The sequence below is a fragment of the Lutra lutra genome, chromosome 13, assembly GCF_902655055.1.
Source record: "Lutra lutra chromosome 13, mLutLut1.2, whole genome shotgun sequence".
Taxonomy (NCBI): Eukaryota; Metazoa; Chordata; class Mammalia; order Carnivora; family Mustelidae; genus Lutra; species Lutra lutra.
Genome location: NC_062290.1, coordinates 59444422 through 59469217, shown reverse-complemented (window position 1 = coordinate 59469217; position 24796 = coordinate 59444422). Strand labels below are relative to the sequence as shown.

General features: G+C 49.1%; 2 protein-coding genes across 8 annotated transcripts; one reads left to right on the top strand and one right to left on the bottom strand.

Moving 5' to 3' along the window:
- The first annotated feature begins 35 nt into the window (after positions 1–35).
- On the top strand, positions 36–3032 carry SPAG8 (sperm associated antigen 8). Of its 3 annotated transcripts, none has more exons than XR_007122417.1 (7): positions 36–783; positions 877–1588; positions 1707–1881; positions 2077–2122; positions 2208–2322; positions 2423–2501; positions 2606–2688. XR_007122417.1 is itself a non-coding variant. In XM_047700987.1 (7 exons), exons 1-7 carry the CDS (start codon positions 746–748, stop codon positions 2792–2794), a joined length of 1338 nt encoding a protein of 445 aa, XP_047556943.1. In that variant the 5' UTR covers positions 36–745; the 3' UTR covers positions 2795–3032. The 3 variants fall into 3 exon arrangements, 2 of the variants coding, with proteins under 2 accessions (XP_047556943.1, XP_047556944.1); XM_047700987.1 differs by having other exon boundaries at positions 2439–2501; positions 2606–3032; XM_047700988.1 differs by lacking the exon at positions 1707–1881 and having other exon boundaries at positions 2198–2322; positions 2439–2501; positions 2606–3032.
- On the bottom strand, positions 3014–24796 carry NPR2 (natriuretic peptide receptor 2). Of its 5 annotated transcripts, XM_047700968.1 has the most exons (24): positions 24718–24796; positions 22960–23104; positions 20153–20428; positions 19113–19318; positions 13805–13918; positions 13377–13512; positions 12840–12934; positions 12484–12616; positions 12198–12282; positions 11610–11739; positions 11373–11447; positions 11086–11163; positions 10743–10847; positions 10574–10645; positions 7382–7541; positions 6851–7006; positions 6604–6772; positions 6298–6444; positions 5706–5829; positions 5444–5512; positions 4017–4191; positions 3847–3945; positions 3481–3572; positions 3014–3352 (listed from the first exon to the last, which is right to left on the bottom strand). In XM_047700968.1, the coding sequence occupies exons 2-24, from the start codon at positions 22985–22987 to the stop codon at positions 3287–3289; spliced, it is 2790 nt and encodes a 929-aa protein (XP_047556924.1). In that variant the 5' UTR covers positions 22988–23104; positions 24718–24796; the 3' UTR covers positions 3014–3286. The 5 variants fall into 5 exon arrangements, with proteins under 5 accessions (XP_047556924.1, XP_047556920.1, XP_047556921.1 ...); XM_047700964.1 differs by lacking the exons at positions 22960–23104; positions 24718–24796 and having other exon boundaries at positions 20153–21712; XM_047700965.1 differs by lacking the exons at positions 22960–23104; positions 24718–24796 and having other exon boundaries at positions 11610–11730; positions 20153–21711.

The following is a 24796-nucleotide window of genomic DNA, read 5'->3' as shown; positions in this document are numbered from 1 at the left end:
ACTATGGACTGAGTGAGAGACATTAAGGAGGCCCATCCTGTAGTTAAAGAAGCATTTGCCTATAGGTCTGTGAGTCCTCATGACTAATGATCCACCTGGGTCAAGCTTCTAGAAAAGTAGCAGTAGGAATAAGCCTGTGTGAGTAGGAAGAGACTGAAACCCAGGGAGGAGACCTGCTCAATCCTGGCCCTCATTCAAATGCCAAGCCAAGTTCTAGGGGGTCTGAGAGGAGGATGGCCTTAACATGAGGGCCTTTTACTGAAGAAGTAACCACACGAAAAAGGCTGCCACCCTTTGACTGATCCCCATGTCTCACCGTTTTGCTTTTGAGTTGTCTAATGTATTTTCAACCTTAAACATTTTAAAAAGACTACCTCCACTTTTGAGAATGAACTAAGGGGAAGTTACTGTTGCCCCTACACAAGCACACCAAGTATGCTTTAGTCTGATACCCCAGCCCTGTGCTTGTCTCCAACACAAAGAACCACCTTAGAAAGCCTCAAAAGAATCACGCTTAAGTGTAGAAGACAGGGCCGTAGGCCAGCGGAACCTTAAAAGCTAGGCTGAGGCGGAAGGGAGTCTAAATGGAAAGCAAACTTCCCAGACAGCCACAGGTTGAAGACTTCCGCCCCGCAGAGAATTTGCCTTCACCCCCCCCCCCAACACTTCCGCCCAACTCTAGTTCTGCGCAGACTCCTGGAATTATTTGCCGTCTCTATGGCAACCCAGTAGCTGCTGCCGGAAGATGGAGACCACTGAGCCTACCAAGGGATCGCGGTCTCGGTGAGAGCGGCAGCTTTGGCTGCAGGTGTAAGGGTACAAGAAAGGTCAGCCGACTTACTGGGCTGCGCTTTTGATGTATTCGCTTCCTTTTAGATCTTTGGACGTGCAGCCTGGCGCTGGAGGGCTCAGGTCTTCTTCAGAACCGTTTCCTTTGGATGGCCGTCCTAGGTCGGTCCTGGCAGCTGCAAATACTGCATCTGCAGCTGCCTCCACCGCCAAAACCGATGCGTTATCTACGAAGACCCGAGTCCGCTACTCTGAGCCGAGTGTTCTCATGGACCGCTCCTCTGACAGTCTTCCTGGGGAGCCCTGCACTGGAGCCAGCTTTACCCACAAGATAGACCAGAGGAGACTTGGCTTTGAGCCTGTCTATGCTTCCCGTTTCACCCAGGATCCCTGTACTACAAATGACCGTAGCTCTAGTCCTGGCCCTGTTACTGGCTCCAGTTCTGGTCCTGGCCATGGCTCTGGCCCTGGCTGTGACTCTGGTCAAGGGACTGGTTCTGATTCTGGCCCTGGTCCTGCCACTGAATCTGGGCCTAGTCCAGACCGTGGCCATGACCCTCAGCTCAGCCTCTGCAATCTCCCAAACTTCAGAAACCTTGGGGCAGAGCTGGTCCCTAATTATTCCTGCTGGAATCACTACTGCTGCTGGGAACCTCAGAAACAACCCTGGAAAAGTTTGCAAGTCCCAGAACCTGGTGCACGAGGGCAATGGAAGACCCCCCAAGTTGAAGAGAAGTGTAAGGTTCTCAAAGAAACATTGCCACGGGGACACTGCCTTCTCTACAACTGGGAGGAGGAGGTATTAAGGTTTCAGCCTTTTCCTGAAGACTGCCCCCAGTTTCCTGGGGGAGGCAGTAGTTTATTATGAGGGTGGGTACCATAAAGGATATCTTGGTCACTCACCTTGGGGCCCACAGAGAGCCACCAACCACCTGGATCGAGTCCCAAGCATGCAGGATGGCTCTGAGAGTTTCTTCTTCCGACATGGACACCAGGGACTGCTGACCCCACAGCAACAGTCACCCATGTCCTTCAGCACCACCCAGAAAGACTCGTACCAGCCCCCACGAAACTACTATCAACCAATTCGAGGTGGGAAGCATGAGAGAATGGGCATGAGCCCATTAGAGAAAAGAGAGAGGAAAGAATTTCTGGTAGGACTATGGATTGTCTGATGGGTAGAAGGGTAAAACCCGACGATTTTCCTTCCTTTTCTCACATTTGTTTCTTCTGGGCCTGCTTCTTAACCAGACTCCCCCACTCTCTCCACTCCCTGCCCTCCCACAGGAAAGCGGGAAGCCATGCTGGAGATGCTCCTGCATCATCAGATCTGGTAAGAAGCTGGGAGAAGGGTAAAGGGGGTGGGGGAAGACAAAAATCTGGAAAGAATGGCTCTGACATCTCCCAGGACTATATAGTAAAGAGGTGCAGGCAGAGCAGGAACCCACAGGGAAGCACTCTGAGGTCGAGTCTGTGACACACCATGACTACCAAAAGGAGCTGGTACACGCCGGGCCTCCTGCCCCAACCAAGGTGAGAGTTTATCCCATCCCACTTGTACAGCTGGCTTCTAATGGGCTGTGGGAAAGTAGCAGAGGTTAAGAGAGGAAGATTCAAACCAAGAGCTTTTCAGGTTTTCTCCCTTACAGCCTCATGACTACCGTCAGGAGCAGCCTGAAACCTTTTGGATACAGAGGGCACCGCAGCTACCGGTGTGTGAGGGTGTTGGGAGTCGGGGAGAAGAAGGAGGGGAAGAGGCTGTTCTGTTCAGGCTTGGCGCAGAGCAGGATCTGTCCTCATTCTGGCTCTCCCCTAGGGTGTCAGTAACATCAAGACACTGGACACACCATTCCGGAAGAACTGCAGTTTCTCAACACCAGTGCCTTTGTCTCTGGGGCAGCCTTTGCCCTATGAACCTGAGAATTCTTCCCACCAACTGGGAGAAATATCCTCCCTTGCCTGTCAGGGAGCACAGGGTGGGGAAATGGGTAGAACTACTAACTAAGAGTTGAGGCGGGAAGAGGGGTGTGGAATACAGAATCCATTTCCGTCTGTACTGGAGAGGTGGGAAGGAAGGCGATTCTGTCTGTACTTGGTGAAGGGGCTTTCCATAAAGGGTTCTCTCTCACCCTGAGACTGCTATTTCAGTGAGTCCACGCGTTACCATGTTCACATCCCATAACCTTTCCTTGGACTTGCCCCTAACCCAGACTCTGACATCATGACATTTTTTGTTGTTTTATATTTGGCCAAAATATTCTGGTTTAAATACAGATATTTACAGAAGGTAAGGAAGAAGGGAACCTAGCCAGAGCGAGGCAGGTATATGTACAAGGCTGAGCTGCAAAGAGCAACAACTTCCATATAAGGCAGGGTTTGTGCATGTTGGTTTCCATCTTACACAACAATGTCCATTTCTGGTGTGTGGAGAGATGGTGACCACTGCCCACCCAGGTACCAGCAGCAGGAGACTGTCTGACTTGGGAAGAAGTAGGTTCTACAGGAGTCCAGTGGGTCCTTTCCGCTCTCCTAGGAGCCAGTAAGTTCGCATCTTTCCTTTTCCCTGGAAGTGGGGGAGTGAAGATAATTCAGATTCTTCTATGGTATTCCTTCATCTCTGTCTTTCCCCCCTGGTCCCATAATTGCTTTCATCCTCCCTTTCCCTGATCCCTCCTCATGGCCTGCCATCACCTTCATCTCCACATCCCCCCGAAGCTCTAGCTGGAAGCATCCTAGCTCATCCAGGGCATCCTTGGTGGTAGAGGAGACATGGATCTTCAGGGCTGGAGTGGGATGGGGTGTGGGGATGGTGGGGAGATGAATCAAAGAAAAGACAATAGAAGAATTGGCGGTATCGGAGAGAGCGTTACCAGACCACCACCCCTCAGGAGGCTCTCAGTCTTTCCCAGGGCACAGGCACTAGAACCAAAATATGTCCAAGGATGGGGCAGTCAGGAACTGTGGTCTCTCAGATTGAGAGATTTGGAGGAACTCTGAAAAGAAGAAAAGGACAACACACATTGAGGCTAAGGCTGGGGTTGAGGGCTGATGTTTTACCTTGACCGTTAGACTCCATGCGGGAAGCAGTGTTCACCGTGTCTCCAAAAAGACAATAGCGGGGCATCTTCAGGCCAACAACCCCAGCGCAGACGGGCCCTAAGAGAAGAAACAGGTTGGGAGAGCCTGGGGAAAGCAGACACAAGGACTGGGGGGAAAGTCAGCCTTACCCGTGTGGACCCCTATGCGTAGCCTCAGCTGGTCATGGGGTCGGTGCCGGATGCGGAAGGAAGAAACTGCATCCAGTAATGCTAGGGCCATACGAGCAATTTCCGGGGCATGGCGCTGACCGTTTCGGCCTGGGAGGCCAGATACCACCATGTAGGCATCTCCAATCGTTTCTACCTGATTGAGATGGGGATTAAAATGTCACCTCTATGTGTATCAGTGGGAATGGAGAAGCATAGAAGGAGAAAAGCTGGACACCACTGTGAGTCAACTGAACAGCCTGGGAGGCCAGCACATTGACTGGAAAATAAGTGAGAATTGGTGGGGGTAGAGGTGGGTGGGTTCAGTTTAAGGGAATCTTTAAATCCTCCTATCCTACCCCTGTACATGGCGAACATTCAGTAAATGTTTGCTGAATGAATGGATACCCGCTCTGCAACAAGACATGGACAAATAAGTTCTGCTGTCAGGAAATGGGAAGCAAGAAAACAGGGCTGCCCTGAAGAGCACAGAGGCTGGAGAGGAGGGCAAGCAGGCCCATTGAAATAGGCCTCAGACAGCCTGAACTGTGCAAGGTAAGAAAGCAGCCGCTTGGCTTTGTTAATTGTACTGAAGTACACAAAAGAATGGCCTGTTTTTAGGAACTAGACACTGAACCATTTAGGGATAAAGGGGCATCATGCCTGCAACTTACTCTCAAATAATCCAGAAAATAATTATATAGATTTTTTAAAAATAAGGCAAGTGAGGTACATTACAAATAACTGGTGATTCTGGGTGAAGAGTGTACGGGAGTTCTACATTACAGTATGAAAGACATGGTAGAGTAAGTCCAAAGGGAAGGGACAGGAATAGTATTAACTATGCAGTATTAGACACTTTCCACAATAAATCTATTATTCCTAACTTATAGATAAAATTCCTGACACTCAAGGAGATTTTCAGTTACTTGCCCAAGGCCACACAATTAGTCACAAAATCAACACCTAAATCCCAATGGTTTTTACTCTGAAGTATAATAAAGCTCGCTCTGTGCCAACTCAATGACTTAACAAAATTTTTTACAAGGTAGCCTGTCCCTCGCCCTAATAAATCATTCTGTACCTACATCCCATATGATTCTTCCATGTCTAGAAGGGATGGAGAGATTGAGAAAAGATGGATAGGCTGTATTTATAACCCTAGGCAAAAAGTGGCAGATGGGGGCTAAATCCTGTGATCGTTCTGATTAGGGAAGCCTAAAGATTCACAAGAAATCAGAAAGATACAGTAAGAGGGCCAGAGCCTCATTTGTCTACAAAGAGCCCCCAGTATTAGGGTGTTGAGAGCCAGGAGGGCAAACTGACCATCGAGCAGGGTAAGGCATATAGGGTTTGGAGAGATTGGGTTTTCAAAGTGGTCTCCAAAGGAGGGTAGCCCCAGCTCTCACCTTGTAGACGTCAAAGTTGTCAATTATGGCATCAAAGCAGGTATACAGGTCATTAAGAAGTGTCACCACCTAACAAGGATGGGAAAGTAGAGTCCCTGAGACTTGAGCCTAGTTTTCTAAGAATTCTTAACCCATGAGCCCTAACAAAAATATGGGATCTCCAGAACAAATGAATCTCCCCTACTATCAAGGCTCCTTATGCCCCCAACGAAGCTCCCCCAGATCCCTATCCCGCCCCCTACTTCTCACTCCTGGTTCTCACCTGCATGGGGGTGCTCTCTGCTGACAAAGCTGTGAAGCCAACAATGTCACTGAAGTAGATGGTAACACTGTCAAAGGCCTCAGCCTGTACAGTCTCTCCCCGTTTTAACTGCTCTGCCACTGAACTAGGAAGCAAGGGCCAAACTCAGAGAGAGAGGATGGGAGGAGAGAGGAAATGAGTGCGTGGCAGAGCAGAGACACATTATAATGTGAAAGCTAAGCCGGGCAGAAGAGAAGAAAGGTGACGGGACTAGCTCAAGGTAAAGTATTTAAGTGGTGGGGGTTGGAAGGGGACCCCTGGGGATGGGGGCTAAATGTCTCAAATTGGGATTGTCCTATATCCACTTGCTAGAGCAAAGGCATGGTAGAGCCGTGTCCTAAAAAGAAGGGATGGGAAGCCAGGAAGAAGGCAGCATATCTCATTCAGGGACAGAATGAAAACACACAGGCTATAGCCAAAAAGTCTCACTGCGTCAGGATGAAACAAAGCAGGGTTCTAAGAGCTGGGAAGTGAGTTCTCAGGAGCTTGAGCAGGGAGAACCCAACAGCGCAGAATACCAAAGGAAAATCTGGGAAGGTGACCAAAGTCTCACTGGGGTAGAATTTGGTAGAGCAGAGCCTCAGCCTTGCGTTTCTCCTCCAGATAGGCCTGTGTGCGCTCCTCCACCAGCTTCTCCAGGTTATTGGCATACTGCTCCATGCGCAACAGCAGGTTGTCCAATATGCTCGTGCCGCCCTCCCTGGGGGGAGGCCAGGATATGGTACCTGCTCCCACTCTCTCAAGACTCCCAAGACTTCCTACCCAACCTACCCTCTTTGCCCCACCAGCCCCACCTCCTCCACCAAAACTGATGAGGCTTCTATCCCTGGGGAGCCCATGCCCCTTCGTGCCCTCTCACTTGTTAAAGCGGCGAATGAAGCCCTTAATTTGTCCAAAGTCTGGCCGCTCAGTGGGTTCCTGGGCCCAACATCGCTCCATCAGCAAGACCAGCTCTTCATTCAGTTGGGTCCGGTCAATGCTTGGCCGGAAATATGGCCGCTGACCATTTCGGACCTTCTGGACAATCTCTGAGGGTGATAAAGGGTTTGGATGAAGAACAGTGTCCCCTAAGTAGAGGAGTCTATGGGCAGTAGATTGACTCTCACCTTTGGGGCTGAGGTCCAGGCCCTCCAAGTAGAAAGGGCCACTGCGAAGTGCTATCTCCTGTAAGATGATCCCGAAGCTATAGACATCAGCCTTCTGCATGCCCGTGGTTGGCAGTGGGTTCCCGCCCAACAGTTCTGGGGCAGTCCACAGCTTCTCTGAAAAGAGGGAACAGGCTGGCCAGGTCCTCAAAAAGAGTGTCCCCCGCCTGGGTGGCTCAGTTGGTTGGGCAGCTGCCTTCAGCTCGGGTCATGATCCCAGTGTCCTGGGATCGAGTCCCGTGTCGGGCTCCTTGCTCCGCAGGGAGCCTACTTCTCCCTATGACTCTGCCTGCCACTCTGTCTGCCTGTGCTCGCTCTCTCTCTCTCTGACAAATAAATAAATAAAATCTTAAAAAAAAAAAAAAAGAGTGTCCCCAAGCCCATAATACTCCCCATATTACTGTCATTCCATCTCCCTCTCCCATACTCCCTAGGTGGAAATGGTCAAGGCCAGAGGAAAATATAAAAGTGGGTTGTGGGGGAGGGCCTCACTGGCATAGAGGGCGTGGCTGTCATCAGGTTCAGCAGTTGAGCGGAAGCTGGCCAGGCCATAATCTGTGATTTTGAGCACAAAACGACTATCCACCACGCAGTTGGAGGACTTGAGACTCCCATGGGATGCAATAATGCTGTTATGGAGGAAGGCCATGCCCTGCAGGATACAGATCAAGTCATGGGTTTGGATTATATCCGGCTTAGGATACCCCCTTCTCCATGAGATGGGCATTAACTAGGTGTCTAAAGAGCTTGGGACCATAAAAACACTAAGCTACTTTTGGAAGGTGTTCTTTACAGTAAGTTTCTATGAACGGAAGTGGACAGAATAGGAGAGTCATCCCTTCCTGGTACCATTAACAGTATATTGGCACCACAGCACCAGGGACAGGTGAAATGTTTAAGGGGAGGGACAAGGGGAGCTATAAGTTATTGCCCTGGAAAGGGCAGTCAGTCTTCTGAGTAGTGAACAGAACTATGAAGATAAACTCCAAGCATGATATGACTGACACTCGTGATGGCTTCAAATGTATGGCCACTACTTAGGAAGACGTGGCTAGAGACCCCGGTATCCCGAGTACCTAGATGCATTGAGGAAAACTAGCCACTTGCAAACTTTAACATACAGCCATGTCTGGGTAGGCAAGTCAGGATGGAGGAAGAAAGCAGTCTACTAGAGAGAATGCTGGGCAAGAGAGAAAGTGGAAAAAATAATCAATTAGTAAAGCCCTGGACGATGGACAAAAGTGGGAGACAGCTGCCAAGCCAACACAGAAGCCAGAAGAGAAAAACTTTTGCTTATGAGGGACTATAAGGTAGGTCCTAAGAAGGCAGAATGGTGCTTCCCAAAATGAAACCCTGGGAGCCCTCGCAAGTCAGGTAAGGTGGAACAGAAAAAGGAGGCAGTGTTCTGTATGCTAACCAAAATACCTCTGTCTAAATATTTGGCCCTGGACCTACACAATTCATAACTCTAGTGTCTGTGAACGCCTTCCTTTTATTCCTTTTGATAGCAACAAAACCTTCGAGAGTCACCAAATTTGTGAATACAGAAAGGATTAGACTTCTGGCTTTGTTCTAAAACACTTTTCCACTAAATCATGAATTCTCTCCACACCATAAGAGACTCTTAATCTCACAAAACAAACTGAGGGTTGCTGCGGGGTGGGAGGTCGGGGAGTAGGGATAGGGTGGGTGGGTTATGGACATCGGGGAGGGTATGTGCTATGGTGAGTGCTATGAAAAGTGTAAACCTGATGATTTACAGACCTGTACCCCTGGGGCAAATAATACATTATATGTTAATTTTTTAAAAATCATGAGTTCCCTCAAGAGTCCTGTTTTTCTTATATTATCATCACAGTCAGCCACCACATCAACTCTACCTAATATTTTATCTCTCACATGATGGCAAATTTTCACACACAAAGACTGTTTTAAGTAATCTCATGAGAATTAAACAGATAAACCAAAGCCAGCTTCAGGTGTGGTACAAGTGACCCACTAGGCTAGCTCACTGGCTGCAGGAATTGCTCTACACACCTGTCTGACCCATGCAAGATTCAAATTCATACCTTTGCAAACCCATGCACCACTGGGGTCACTTGAAAATAGCTAAAAACTAATATATGGGAAGATACCAAAGGTTTAGTATAATTTTCCTTCGTTTCTCTTAGTTTTACTAGTTAGTGTTCTTTTTTTTTTAATTTTGGTTTTTCTGGGGGGGGGGGGGGGGAAAGAGCAGCTATGCCCAAGTCGGTCAGAGAATAAATGATGAGAAAAAACAGGAGAGAATTATGTTTGGAGACCCCATTCATCTTTATCCTGCTAAGAAATCTTAATATAAACTCTTGGAGGTTTGAAAAAAAAAAAAAGATGATGGTACACGATCTGAGATATCTAAGGCAGGATCACAAAAATTCTTTTCAAGTGCAGGACTTTTTGTGGCAGATAAATCTCCCCCAATTAAAAACTCCAGACCTGAAGACATCCAGATGGCCAACAGACACATGAAAAAGTGCTCCACATCACTCGGCATTAGGGAAATACAAATCAAAACCGCAATGAGATACCACCTCACACCAGTCAGAATGGCTAAAATTAACAAGTCAGGAAATGACAGATGCTGGCGAGGATGCAGAGAAAGGGGAACCCTCCTACACTGTTGATAGGAATGCAAGCTGGTACAACCACTCTGGAAAACAGCATGGAGTTTCCTCAAAAAGTTGAAAATAGAGCTACCCTATGACCCAGCAATTGCACTACTAGGTATTTACCCTAAAGTTACAAATGTAGTGATCCGAAGGGGCACGTGCACCCGAATGTTTATAGCAGCAATGTTCACAATAGCCAAACTATGGAAAGAACCTAGATGTCCATCAACAGATGAATGGATAAAGAACATGTGGTATATGTATACTATGGAATATTATGCAGCCATCAAAAGAAATGAAATCTTGCCATTTGCAACAACATGGATGGAACTAGAGGGTATTATGCTTAGCAAAGTAAGTCAATCGGAGAAAGACAACTATCATATGATCTCCCTGATATGAGGAAGGAGAGACGCAATGTGGTGGGTAGGAAACGAATAAATGAAACAAGATGAGATCAGGAGGGAGACAAACCATAAGAGACTCTCAATGTCACAAGACAAACTGAGGGTTGCCGGGGGGATGGGGGTTGGGAGAGGGAGGTGGAGTTATGGACATTGGGGAAGGTATGTGCTATGGTGAGTGCTGTGAAGTGTATAAACCTGGAGATTCACAGACCTGTACCCATGGGGCTAATAATACATTGTATGTTAGTAAAAAATTTAAAAAAAAAAAAACTCCAGACCTTTACCCATTATTATCCAATCATTAGAATAAGGGGAACTGGAGAGAATGGGACTTTCATAGGACTAGAAGGAGAAACTGAAAGCAAAGATCAAGAAACAAAGGCATTTTAGGGGCACCCGGGTGGCTCGGTCATTTAGGCATCTGCCCTCAGCTCAGGTCGTGATCCCAGGGTCCTGGGATGGAGCCCCACATAGGGCTCCCTGCTCAGAGGGGAGTCTCCTTCTCCCTCTGCCCTTCCCTGCCCCATTCTTGCGCTCTGTCTCTTTCTAATAAATAAATAAAATCTTAAAAAAGAAAGAAAGACATTTTAAAGCAGATGAACTCTTAAGGAAGAGCAGGGAAGACTCACCTTAACTAGGTCATTAATGAGGGAATAACGAAACATCCAGTCCAAGTTGATGCTGTCATTTTCCAAAATATCCTGGTAGTGACATGGAACAGATTATGTGACTATCCTAGGCCCACTAGCTAACATGTGCTTATCTCCCCCATCCCTAAAATCTCTACCTTTCCTTTACCTGTAAACTCCCCCGAGGACAATACTCGGTCACAATGCAAATGTTGGGGGGATCAATGCAGGCACCAATGAAGCGAGTGAGATGGTTGAACTGAACATCTCTCATCTAACAAGAACAACAAAAAGTGGGAGAGGAAAAAAGAATTGAAAGAGATTAAAAATTAGATACAGAAATAAACCACTACATTGAACAGGACCTTTCTCTTAATTGTACCTACAACTTAAAATCCTTTATAAATAAGCCCCTTGCCTTCCTACCCAATTTTACTATTCTCCTTTTCCCCCTCCCCTCTTTTCTCCATTCCTATTTACCCCTCACCCTTAACCCATACACCATTACATACGTGTTTGAGCTCAAACAGGACCTGCCGGGTCAGCTCAATGCGCTTCTTATTCACATGTTTGATGGCAACAACATTGCCCTGATGGTGGGAGTGAAAAGGGGAAAAGGGAAGTTAGTATCAGGAGTTCTTGGGAGGTAGGAAATCCTGGAGAAGTGTGGGAACATCCAGGAGCTCAGCTAGACATAGAAAGGAAGGTTATGAGGGGCAGAGGTGCATGGCAAGAGGTGACAGATGGGGATGAGACAGGATGAAATGGTGGGGACCAGAACAAGCGGATGACTGTTCACCTTGAAGTGACCGGTGTTGGCAAAGATCTGGTATTTCCCATGGGCTGTCATGAGCGAGCCGTAACTGGATCCCCGCTGGGGCCAAGGGCAACATGGAGGCGGAAGGATGAAAGGAACATTAGATGATGGTGGCAGTGCAGGGGCTATCGTTACAAGCCAATGTGCTGGGAAAGGTCCAGGGTACAAAAGAACAGGCACTCAGAGGGAAGCAAAGGGACAGCTGAGACCAGAGCTCACCAGCGACAGTGTGAGGCGACTGCCTGCACCTTTATGATATCGTTCTGAATTGCCAAATTGCAGTTCTTCCCAGCGAATGCGCCACAACATGCTAGCCAGCTCCTTCTCCAGCATCAGCTTTCTGTAAGGACTGCACACCTCAGTTGACTGGCAAGCCCGATCCTCCCACCCCATGAGCTAACAGTGCGGTTGCAGGGGCTTCCCCGCAGCTCCCGGAGCCGCCACTGTTACACCAGAGGGAGAACTTGGAGCAGGTCTGCCACAGGAAGCTGCGTTCCCCACCCCACAAGGATATGTGCCCTGTGCTCATTGCAAAACACAGAGGCTGAAGGTCAAAGTTCTTAAAATGGTAGCATTCCCAGAAAATTCACCTTTGCCCTTAGAAGACCCCATGCAAAACCCCTTTTTAAGACGCTCAGTCTAGGACCAAAAGGGGGAAAACAACACCTAGGCTGAAAGCTCAATGAGAAAGGCTAGAGAAGAAGGTGTTAGGCCTAAGAGGTGACCATCAAGCTAAGAGTCCCGCTAACCTCCAGAAGGCTGAGCGGCGGGAGGGAGGGGCAGGTCAGTGGGAAGCCCAGGACTCACCGGAAGATGAGGAAGCTGGAAACACCAAACATGATGAAGGTGATTCCTGTGCCCAGAGCCACAATCGCCAGTGTTGAAAGTGGAGCTGAAGGAGGGAAGGGACCCTGAGAAAGACTGTGTGGAGTTGTGGATGGGGAGGGGTGGTGCTCAGGGTGCAGGGTGCAGTCAGATTTCTTGAGGGAAAGGAGTGAGGAGGGGGTATACAAGTAGAGGGAGTCAGGGAGAGGAGATGAAAGGATAGAAGTAAGGGGAGGAAGGATGACTCCCAGCCCCTGCACACACCCACTTTTATCACAGGATGGGTCGTCCAAGTCAAAGGCACAGGGGGGATTGTCCAGGGGGGGGGCCCCCTTCACCCAGGGAATAGGCCGTCCTGTCCACCAAATCTGCTTCTCAGCTCCTGAGTAGTGGGCTGCAGGCTGTGAGGAAGGAGAAAACTGGGCCCATGGGCCTGCTCCCACCAGCCTCTCCCCAAGACCCCAGTGTTTTGGCTGCTTTTCTCCCCAGCCTACCACCCACCCAGGACAGAGCTCCAGCCAACAAGTGTCTGCCTTTAGTACCTTGGATTTTCTGCCCCACCAAACCCCTGAAAGCTGGCTATTCAGGGCCTACAATCTCCTCCCTGCCTCCTCCCCCCATCACCTGGAAGTCCCCAGAATCCAGGTCTCCCATGGCCCACAGGACAAAGTCAGTCTCTCGGTCATTGTTCTTGTCCATAACAACCAGTCCAGTTACACCTAAGACAGAAAAGAGTAGCCCTTCCTCTGAGATCTACCCTAGGCCTCTCTCCTGTGCCCGATTCCTCCGATTACCTCGGATCCCTCCCAGCCCATGTTCTTTTTTTTTTTTTTTTTTTTTTTTTGACAGATAGAGATCACAAGTAAGCAGAGAGTCAGGCAGAGAGAGAGAGGAAGGGAAGCAGGCTCCCCGCTGAGCAGAGAGCCCAATGCGGGGCTCGATCCCAGGATGCTGGGATCATGACTTGAGCGGAAGGCAGAGGCTTAACCCGCTGAGCCACCCACGCGCCCCAGCCCATGTTCTTAATACACGGCCACCTTCACCATGTTCTCTGACCCTTCCTAACTCTTTCTCTGCCCCTGGCATCTGTATTTTCTTCTGCCTATTCTGCTCCCTGGCCCAACCACAGCACTCTGGCCTCCACCTGACCCTCTCCATTACCGTGGTATCTTCGTCCCTGCATCTTCTCCACAATTCGAAGTCCATCTTCCCGGGTGCCTCCCTCCTGGATTGTCTCATTCAGGACCTCAGCATACAGCAGGATCCCATCGTAGAAGCAGCCAGCAATGAGGTTCATCTAGGGGTGGTAACTTCAGCAGGGCTCTCCAAATGTCCAGGCCCCTCCCCAGCCCCCTTTCCTGTCTCTGGGGTCTCTTTCTACCTCTTCTCTCTTCTCTGGTTTGCTTCCTTCCTTCCTCTCATTCCTAACATGCCATCCCTACCTCACTGGACAGAAGAGCAGAAGGGAAAACCCTGGATGACAGCAGATGGTCCCCAAATTGGGCTGGCTCCATGGCCAAGGCTGAATTAGGGAGAAGAGGCTTTCCTCAAAGCCTGGCCCAAATCTCAGGAAAGCGAGATCTACTTACCAGGGAGGGGGCCAGCTCCACACCAAAATCTTCCCGGGCTCTTATCAGCAGACGATTCTGGAATTCCTGATACTCGGGATTTGGGGGTTCTCGGTAAGTGATCACCAATACTGTCTGTACCAACAGCACATGGGAGAGAGTGAACAGAATTCAAGATAGGCATTGGGGAGGAGAGGAAGCAGGACAGGGAAGCTCGGTGAAATATTCATGATACACAATATACACAGGTGAGTCTGAAGGGCGAAAGGATACGAAGCTCTGAGTTGTGCGTGTACCTGCGTGTGCAATGTACGTGTGGTGTGTATTTAACACATCGGGGAAGATGGGAGTAGCACTCCTCCATGAAAGGTGCACAGTTCTAGAAAGATGGAACCTGGGAAATAGATATCAACTCCAACCCCCAGACCTGCCCCTCATCTTCCTGAAGCCCCTACCACCAGGTAGCCCTCCCTGCCAGGCTGCCACAGCCCTCACAGCTGCTCCACCCCAGCCTCTCTGGGCACCCACTCGCTATCAAGGACAACACAGATCAGCAGCTCCTCTCTGAGGTGTTCATTACTGTTCATGTGATCAGTAAAATGTTGATATTTTCCTCTGGGCCACTTGGACACAGTGCCTCCACCCAGTGAATTAAACAGATTTCAGGTTCTAGGACACCCGAGGACAATACCTAGAGACAACATTTCTGTCAGTGAAAAGCTGTGGGTCCATTCACTTAACGTGTGCAGAACACCCACCCTAAGCAGCCCTTTCCTGCATACTGGTGTGGTCCTATATGTCACTAAGTAATACACACGTGTCACAGAGAAAACACAGAGTCATATGCCCACATGCATTTCACAGCTACACAAATGACACACTCAATCTCAGCTGGGCCCACAGCTCACTGGCCTTGGGTCAGCGCATCCCTGTCTCTCACTAGGACGCCCACTTGGCGTCACACACTGCCCCTTCCTTAGCTGATGGACGTGTTAGCCTCTGCCTACACCTCAGGCTCGCACAGTGACTGAGACCAGCCTTTGCCTTGGATGGGAAACTGGGCAAGACATCATTCAGATCAACGCATTTTGTGAAATGATAGCTTAAAATCTATTCACTTCTACCAGTTTTGTTCATTCCTGTCACTGAAAGTACATGTGGACAAGGAGATACTAGATAAATCACCTATACATGATTTATTTTATATCAATTCATTCTAGGAAGGAAATAATAAAGTTGGTTTCTAGTATGTATTCATTACATTAGACTAGTGTTTGCTTCATAGTGTAATTATTCTTACTGGAGCATTAGGGTCCTTGATCACATTCTTGTAATACTCTCCCCTACTCAGGTAAAATTTAAAAGGAGAAGGGGGCTGGAATTTAAAAGGAGGATGGGGTTGGAAAAGTTTGTTCAGTAATACCTATTTCAAGAATAAAAGAAAAATAGAAGGGTAGGATATTGTTGACAAACAATGTTTAAAAATGTAAAAAAGCTCAAAAAGATTGTGTTAACACAATTTATTTTTCAATAATAAATGCTGATAACATTTAATGCTTTTTAAGCACTTCATAATTCTCTAGTCTTCTCTGTTTCCTAGACTAGCTGTTATCACACTTTTTGATTTCATGACCCCTTTATACAACTAAAAGTTACTGAGGACCGCAAAGAGTTTTTGAGATTATGGATTACATCTATCAGTATTTCCATTTTAGGAATTAAGACACAAGAATACACAAGTACACCTTCTCCAACTGCCAGGCTGACAAGAGCAGCCCACGTCATGTAGCCTCTGGAAAACTCCACTGTACAATCGTGAGGGATAAGAGAAAGGAGGCAAATAAACATCTTAGTATTGCGTTTTAAATAGTTTTGACCTCGTGGTCCTTCTGATAGGATTTCAAAGGCCCCCAGGGTCCCAAGACCACATTTTGAAAACTGCTATGCTAAACTGTCTTGCTGTGGTTCCTATCTACTTAAAAAAAGAAGAAGAAGGAAAGAAAAGAAAGAAAGAGGAAAAGAAAGCAAAGAAAAAAGAAGACCCTCCAAAGAATTTCTGTGCTTGCTCAGAGCTACATAGAGAGAAGAAGGTAAAGGCAGGTAATGGTGTCCCTTTTCACAGTGGACCCACCCCAGGTGAGAAAAGAACAAGCAAAAGCTGCCAAAAATGGGTTTAGCCGTAGCTGAAGGCAGAAATGCAGCTAGATGCCAGCCTGTGCCTTGAGGCCTACTCTGGAGGCCCTCTACCGCCATGGCAGGAAGCGCTATCAACAGTGGCTTAAACAAATTCTTTGCAGGAGAAAGTCGACTTACACAGCCCTTGGTTCAGAGCTTACTTCCATTCTAGCTGCTGGTGTCCCCCTCTGTAATGCAATCCATACTGGTCACCTAGGCTGTGACCTCTGCCTAGGTTTCAGACCCGGAAGGCCTCAAATGCACAACCTGGGCCTCGGAATCCTTACAGACTGGTCATTTGCTTATTTAGTTCTTTTGTATCTACTTGTTCTTCCCTATCCTGGTTGATCATCTTGGTTTATGGGACCTGCCAGCTCCACTCCTCTGTAGACCAATTCCTATTCCTATCTCCACTTCTCGCCAACACACACCTTACTTCAATTCAGTAAGTATGTGCTAGGCAAATTGAGAATGATCAAGCAGCTGTGGCTTAATGAGAGAGAAAAATAATATCAATATACTTAATTTCAGAGCCCTCTCCCCTAATAGCCCAGATATCTCTAGGGTAAGGGCTCTCTACTCGTTCACCCCTGGCTGGAGCTGACCACCCAACTTCCATCACCCCCTGCCCTGCTTCAGCACTGGAACAGGATAAGTAGCTTTTCCAGAGAACACCCCATTACCCCCTTACCCTCACCCCACGCCAAAGCCTTGATCTTTCCCTCAGCATAGTCTTGATTGCTGATTCCCCCTTCTCTTGTGTCCTAGCAAAATCTCCCTATGTTTTTCTATCTGAATAATGCCTGCAGTGAGTGAGAATTAATTTATCTGACTGTTGGCTGACTTGATCTCATTTCCCCCTACCCTAAGTGCTAGGGCCCCTTCCTTGCCTGGCAGGAATTCCCAGGTAGGAAAGAGAGGTGTTCCTTCCACAAAAAAAAAAATACAGCCCAAAAGGCTATGGAGTCCTCCCATCTAGGAGAGTCATAGAAATCTTCCTCGACCACACTAGCTAAGGTACAATTCCCTTGTTATTCCCTTTACATGAGAGGCCTTTGTTTTGTTTTGGTCTTTGTTTTTTGTGGGTTTTTAAAGTAACATTCATTGCAAGTCATCCTAAGTTTGTATTTATTTGCTTATTTAGTGTCTGTCCATCCTACTAAATGTAAGCTCCAGGCAAGGACTACATCTGTTACATTCTCCACTGTATACCAGTACCTAGCAGAGTGACTGGGATATAATAGGGGTTTGTTAGATACTAACAGAATGAGTCAATCTTTGAATGAATCAAACAACTGAACAATGCGGTAAATTCTACAGAAGACAGAGTTAAGCACAAGAATAGGAAATCCAGTCCAAATCAAGGATTGTTTCCTCAAAGAGAAAATAACTCATCTGAGTCTTAGAGAACACATAAATATTATTCAGACAGACAAAGGTAAGAAGGTTCTTTTAGGCAAAAGTTACAGCATAAATGAAACCCATCCTGCCATGGCCCATGTTCAAGTGTGACAGTCATGGACTCAGACCCAGACATGTCACTCACAGTCAGATACAACCAAATCTATACTGATAGCCACATAAAACTTTACTCATTGGGGAAGACAACAATCAAAGTCCAGCCCTTGTACACATCTACTGAATTTCAGACTCAGAGATTCCCCATAGGCCCCCTCAAATCCTTTTCAGGAAAAGGAGGGATGTGAATAAATAAATAAGAAACACATATATATATAAAATAGTGAAAAATTGGTGAGAGTATCAGGGAACAGTTTGTGGGTATGATTTGAAGAGGCAGAGATTTGGGATGAGGGAAGGAAGTACATTCCAGAAAAAAGGAGCAAAGAGCACAAAGGCAAGAGGACAGGGAGGCCCAGAGGCTAGGGAACTGAGAGAGGTCTGTTTGGTTAGAGTACTGGGCATGAGGGACACCAGGAGGTAAGACTGAAAAACTGAGCTGAACACAGACTGTAGAAGGTCTGAAACGTTGTGATAAGGAGTCAGGATTTTATTATGTAGAAAGTCAGTCATTAAAAGTTTTGAGGATTGGGGCGCCTGGGTGGCTCAGTGGGTTAAGCCGCTGCCTTCGGCTCAGGTCATGATCTCGGGGTCCTGGGATCGAGTCCCGCGTCGGGCTCTCTGCTCAGCAGGGAGCCTGCTTCCCTTCCTCTCTCTCTGCCTGCCTCTCTGCCTACTTGTGATCTCTCTCTGTCAAATAAATAAATAAAATCTTAAAAAAAAAAAAAAGTTTTGAGGAGTGAAATGAATGGAGTCATGTCAATTTCCCCCATAAATTATTTTGTAAATTCATGTCTTTCCACTCCTACTACTGCCACTGTCGTTCAAACCCATATCACTTCACCCTATTCAAGACCCAAGTATAGGCAAGCTTACTGCCTCTAGCCTCCTCCTCTCCTAACCCAACCTGAATTCTGTCTCTGTATTTCTCTTTGAAAAAAAATCTCAAGGACCCCACATTCAAGTCCAAGTATCTTAATCTTAGGTTCAGGGCACTCCTTAATTTGATTATACCTCTGCAACATTATTTCCTATATCTGCTTCAAGCCAACCTTCTTTCTTGGCAGGTCAGTGTCTTCTTGGTCCCCCAAATATGCCCATTCCTATCTTTTTCTCTTTGTTGAGGCTGCTGCATCTTTTCTCCCACCCAGACTAGGAAGATGACGTCTATCTTCCAAGTCATAATAGATTCTTACTCCTTTATGAAAAGGTTTTCCTAAACCCATTCAGTCTCCCTCCTCTGAACCCCCTCAAGTTCTTAGTGTCTGTTCTGGGACACACAAGCATCATCTTTCTCAGACTTGTAGCTAACTGTACTACAATCATGCCTCACTTGTCCAGAAAGGTTGGAAGTCCTCTCAGGGTCTGGAACCAGGTCTTTTCTAGAACTTCTCTCTCTCACAGTATGGGACTTAGGAGTGTTCTGGGGTCTTGGGAGGTAGTGCCGACACCAAAAGAGCCACAAAAGTGGAGAAGTAGGAAAGAATGATATGAAACTTAAAAAGCCTCTGTTCATTTCCCTCCTATAGTTCATAATTCCAGCCCAATGTCTGGGGTTTCTGCGGGTCTTATGAGAGACAGAGAATGTCCAAAGAAGCTCCTCTTCCCCCTCCTTCAAGTCTGGCCCAAATGATACCTGAAAGGCCTCTCTGAGGGCCTGGGCCTGTTCCCGGGTGCGATTGTCTTGCCACGGCCGGCCTGTGGAGCGTGTGGGGCCAGCACGGAGACTCTCCCCAAAGACATCCAGGTAAAAGAAGACATAATCCCCATTGGTCAGGTTCTCCCTCTGGGCCTGAAGAAGAATCTCATGCAGCATCTCCAGAGGGCCACAGATATACACGACTGAGAACAGGTACAAGACAGAGGGGAATTCTTAGAAAGGATCCAGTCCCCACACAGCCCCCTCTCTGAACCATCTGCATTTCCATCTTTAGCAAGGAAGAGAGTGCCCTAACCTATCAACCACCCAACATATGCTCCCCATCCCTCCCCCTTGGAGTCTATGTCATAAGTACCCTGGGGCCTTATGGACCATCTGGCAGAGGTCAGAGTGTGACTCCAGACCCCAGAGGAAGGGGCCTATCAGCTTTAAGCCCCTCCTCTTCCCAGAGCTCTGACTGTTGCCCCAACCCAGCCCTCCGCACTGCCCTGCTGTTCTCTAGGCTCAAAAGCACTGACTGCTCAGAATTTCTCTCAGTGTCAGCTTTACCCTGTCTTTCCCAGACAAATCTGCCGAACCTCAAAAGTTCATTTACGGAGTCCTCACTATTTTTCTGCCACCAAGGGGTATTGGTGCCCCAGTCTAAGAAATCTCTGTTCACAGATGGATACACATGCACTACTCCAGGGCACTCATTTCACACTGCTCCCCAAACTCAATTTCCACCCAATCCCACATTCTTCCCTGACACAGGATTCACCTCTCATTCTACCTTAACTCTTATCCCTGGTTTACAGCTGCCTGTGCCGTCCACGAGCTCCCCTAATAGAATGCCTTCACCCTCTCACAGGTGCTCTGTCCACGCGTGTTTCTTGACCCCAGCCACCAGCTCCTCAGTGCCCACCTCCATCCACCTTCTCCCAGTGCTAAGCTCCAGGGCTATGGCGACCCTCTTCCCCCCCAACCCTGACCTGGACCTGGACCTGGACCTGGACCTGGACCTGGACCACACTCACTGCGCCCGTTGGCCCGGATGAAGTGGGTGGCCTGCTCCGGCCCCCCTGGCTCTCGGGCATACACCTGGTGCTGCACACTGAGGTTGCTGCCCTGCAGGGCTTCAAAGACGCCCTCGATGGTGAAGTAGTGAGGCCGGTCATCGGTGCGGGCGTCCAGATACAGCAAGGCAGCACGGGCCGTCCAGTTGAAGTGCCCGTGTAAGGTCACTACAAACTCACCCAGCTTGGGAGCAGAGGGGCCAGTACGCACCAGGGTACGATAATGCTCATTCTTAGCTGCAAAACCAGAGGCCACAGCACCCGCAGTCAGCAGGGGAAGACGCCAGTGTGAGGCAAAGCGGGCCACAGAGGCAGCAGGGTACACGCAACCGGGGCCCAGCAGAAGGTCAGGATCGTGGTACAGCTTGAGGTCCACCGCGCGCAGTGGTGCCAGGTACTCAGAGCAGGCGCCGTCTAGTTCAGAGCTGACAAACCGGAGGTCCACGGGCAGCGCCCGGCCCAGCGCCTCCATAGCTAGTGCCACTGCGGGACCCACCCGTGGCCAGGCCCAGGCATAGCTCAGGTTGTGTTCCGGCAGCACCACCGCCAGTGTCAGGTTCCGTGCCCCGGGAGGACGCACCCCACCTGCCAGGGCCGCCAGCAGCAGCAGGAGTGATGGCAGTGCCATGGGGAGAAAGCAGCAGCCCCAGCACCCGCAGAACCTGGTGCCACTCTGGCCTAGGGGGGAGGCACGAGCACAGCCCAGCCTGGAACCTGGGGAAGGTGGCCGGGAAGGGAAGTGGGGTAGGCTAGGTAGGCTGGTATACGGAAAGCGGTGGGGATGGGAGAGGGGGAGATGGGACGAAACCCCACGGGTAGAGGCAGGGAGTGGGTCTACCAGCCCGGGGCAAGGAGCGAGGGCTGAGTAGAGTGGCACGAACAGGGAGGGACCAAGGGGGCCTGCGACTGGGATGGGGACTGTGAGAGGTGAAGGAACCTGCTAAAGCTGAGAAAGAAAAGGGGATCAGAGACTGGGGGGTGGGGGGTGGGGGGAGGCTGGTACAAAGAAAAGGCCCTGGGGGACCTCCCCGCTGAAGGGGCTGGGAGGGCTGAGAACTGCGAAAAGGAGGACCAAGGGGGTAAGGTGGGAGGGGGTCTGCGCCGCGGAAGGACTAAGACCATGGGCGGGCGGGGAGCGAAGCAAGGCCTGGGCGGGAGGAGAGGGAAAGGCAGGGGTAAATCTCCCTGTGAAGGCTTCTCCAGAAGCTCCTGCTTGGACTAACGGGCCCAGGGCGCTGGTCCCATCCGGAGCTGCGGCGGCCCCGCCCGTGTCCCAGCTCCTCTCTGCTCCGCTCCTCCTGGGCCCCGGCGGCCGGCGCTGCCCAGCGCTTCCTCCCGCCCCCTGCCTGGGCCCCCAGGCGCGCCGCTTGTCCAGGTCAGGTCGCCGCGGCCGGGGCCCGTCTCCGCTCCCTGCGCCGGCGGCGGCGGCCGAGTGTGACTCCCTGGGCAGGCCGCCCGCCCCCGCCCCCGCCCCGCGCCTTCCCCGCCCCCTCCCCCCCGCGGCCCCTCCTCCTCCCCCTCGGGCCCCACCCTCCGGCGCCTGCTGTCTCCCCCCACCCCCTTCCCTGACGCCCAGGGACAACCCAGATCTCCTACCCACCCAGTGACAACTCGGGGGCTCCACACAAGGGCCTCTCAGGCCGGTGAGGTTCCTGGGTGTCCTCTCACTTTAAGGGCCTACCCCTGTCTCCCCCCAAGCCCCTGGCCCACTCCGCCACTCTCTCCCCATCTTGCACGATGCCACAAGCTCAGAATTCCTCTTCTCCCCATACGTGTACCCCATTGTTCTTGGGGTAATCTCTCAACTCCCCTGAGTCTCTCCAACAGTCTAGTATCCAGAAAGCAGTCAGGAATCCCCAAATATCTGGTATCCTCACTAGTCCTCCGCCTAGTAAACCATAGCACCCTTCCCATTGCCAGGAACCTCTCACTCCTTCACCATGAAGACATGCCTGCTACCTGGCAGATGGTGCCTCCAGGACCAACGGACTCCGATGGCTGATTTTTTTCCTGAGTCCTTACAAAGTCCTTGGGTGGGTTTCCTTCCATAGAACTCAACCCTCCGACCTCCCTCTTCCTTCCCCATGCTCCCTTCTGTAGTCTCCCATGTCCTCAGAGGCCCGCTGTAGCCCACTAGGCCTCTACCACACCATCTGCTCTAGGGACCCAGCCCCGGGACGGCCACTCCTCTTTTGTCTCCCTGCACAGCCCAGGCTTACACCTGATAACAGCTCACAGACTGACTAAGCAAAACATTCCCCACCAACAGTGGAAGCCCATTGTATCCCCATTGGGCCTCCACCCTGCTCCCAAGCCACCAACCTAGAAGGCTCTCCCCAGATACCCCATATCTGGCATGCCAATCTGATCCCAAGAACAGCTTATGAGGAATGATATCATGGTTGCTGGGAGGAACTGCTATGGGACCTTGGGGAATGTCTCTCAAACTGTCATAAAGGAGAAGCATATAAATCCATTTTCCTCCCCTCTCTTTGAGCCAGTTTGTCTCCCCACTTCAAGCCTCTTCTCCAGAAATCACAGTGCCAAGAAGCTGAGAGCTCCAAGAGTAAAGGGAGGGGTGTAGGTGTGTAGGGGGAGAGGAGGGGCCTAGTTTCTCCGAGATGAAGGCGACACCTAGTGGTTTTGAGGGGGAAATTAAGAACAATGACATTTTATTCTTAGGTGTGATATTTCTTTAATTGAACACTGGCTGACTTGCATAAGCTGTAGGGATGAGTACAAGAAAAGCTGAATAATGTAGCCCTTACCTTGGAGGAGTGTGTAGTTGGAATCCATGGGGTGCAGAAGCCAAAGGCAAGCCCCCAGCAACAACTTGCCCAAGTGCAGTAGAAATGGAAGCTTTAGGACTTCTTTGACACAGAGGGATGACAACTCCAAGTCTAGCTCCTGACACTGTGAATAAAAAGGAATTTTGTCCTATCTGAGCAAGGAAGAGAAGGACAAAACAGTCAAAAGGGTGATGGGACAACCTGAAAAAAATATGGTTCTAACTTCAGATCACATCAACCAAATGATATGTTTTAAGCAATGATATGCAGTTTAATAAAAAAAAAAAAAAAGCAAATCTATAATGACACAATCTCTGCCAGAATCACTAAATTTCAGGGCCAGGAGGAGCCTTATAAATATATCGTTCAATAACCTTATTTCTAAAAACCGGGAGCCCAGGTTGGCTCAGTTGGTAGAGCATGTGACTCTTGATCCTGGAATTGTGAGTTCAAGCTCCAGGATGGCCATAGAGCCTACTAAAAATAAAAAATTAAAAATTAAAAAAAAATAACAGAAAACTAAGTCCCAGAAAGGGAAACCATTCCTCCTCCAATCCTACATGGCCTTCTAATAGCAGAGACCAGAATCCAGGTAAAACTCCATCTAGATATTCTCAAGGTGGGGCTCTGTACAGATACTGTGCTAACTCATGAACTTACTGTACGAAGCCATGTTTTTAGGATAAAAGACCACCAAAGACAGAGACAAGTCTTTCTGGAACACCAGCAGACCCTAGTGAGGACGAACACCACTGTTGTCCAGACTCCCACACAAGTTCAAGTACATGATATGTCATTATTCTGAATATTAAGAACAACTCTTCATTATGCTATGGATTAAACTTTTAATCATCTTGCCCCTTTCCTTCCCACTAATACTAGAAAGTGGGAAAGGGCAGGGAAATAAAAGTTAATTGCTTAATCCAGTTTCTTATTACCATCCAGTGAAAGGTTTTTTGTTGTTGTTGTTGTTGTTGTTGTTGTTTTTAAAGATTTTATTTATTTATTTGACAGAGAGATCACATGCAGGCAGAGAGGCAGGCAGAGAGAGAGGAGGAAGCAGGCTCCCCGCTGAGCAGAGAGCCCGACCACACGGGGCTCAATCCCAGGACTCCGACCTGAGCCGAAGGCAGCGGCTTAACCCACTGAGCCACCCAGGCGCCCCGCAGTGAAAGGTTTTTGTTTGTTTTTTTCATTTTTGAGGAGAGACTGAAAATATTATGTAAATGAGAACTTTGGTTGTCTATTTATTCCCATTATCTAAGTGATCACTGTTCTCATTGATGTGGACAAAAAGATTTTGGCTGTATTTGGCAACCTCATTGTAATTCATAGAAAACCTGAGCAATCTAAAGACCCTGATAGCCTGACCAGCACCCAGCCAGGCTCCACCTTTCTCTCCGTAGGGTTGGTATGGCCTCCCACTACTTCGCAGACACCACCTATAATTTCTTCTAGAATAGGGCCCAGCCCAAACACCTCTTTTCTCATCCACTACGAAACTGCCAAGCATCAAATCAGCTAGCTGCTAAAAGCTGCTCTGGTTTCCAAAATGCCCGGTTCCTCAGCAGGAAAAAAAAATCCTACCTCCAGTCACACTCAGGCCAAAGGAAGCTCAAAACCCTTGCCAAGTTCTGGGGCTACCATGGGATTTAGGCTCATGCTAATCCTCTCCGTGGCAGGCCCTGAGGCCCCAAACTGACTCCCAGTTCGGTACTGAACAATGTTAGAAATTACCTGATTTCACAGCTAACTCTGGACCCTGAGGTTTGCTCCACACCAGACCATGCCTCCAGACCATGTCTCCAGACTTGAA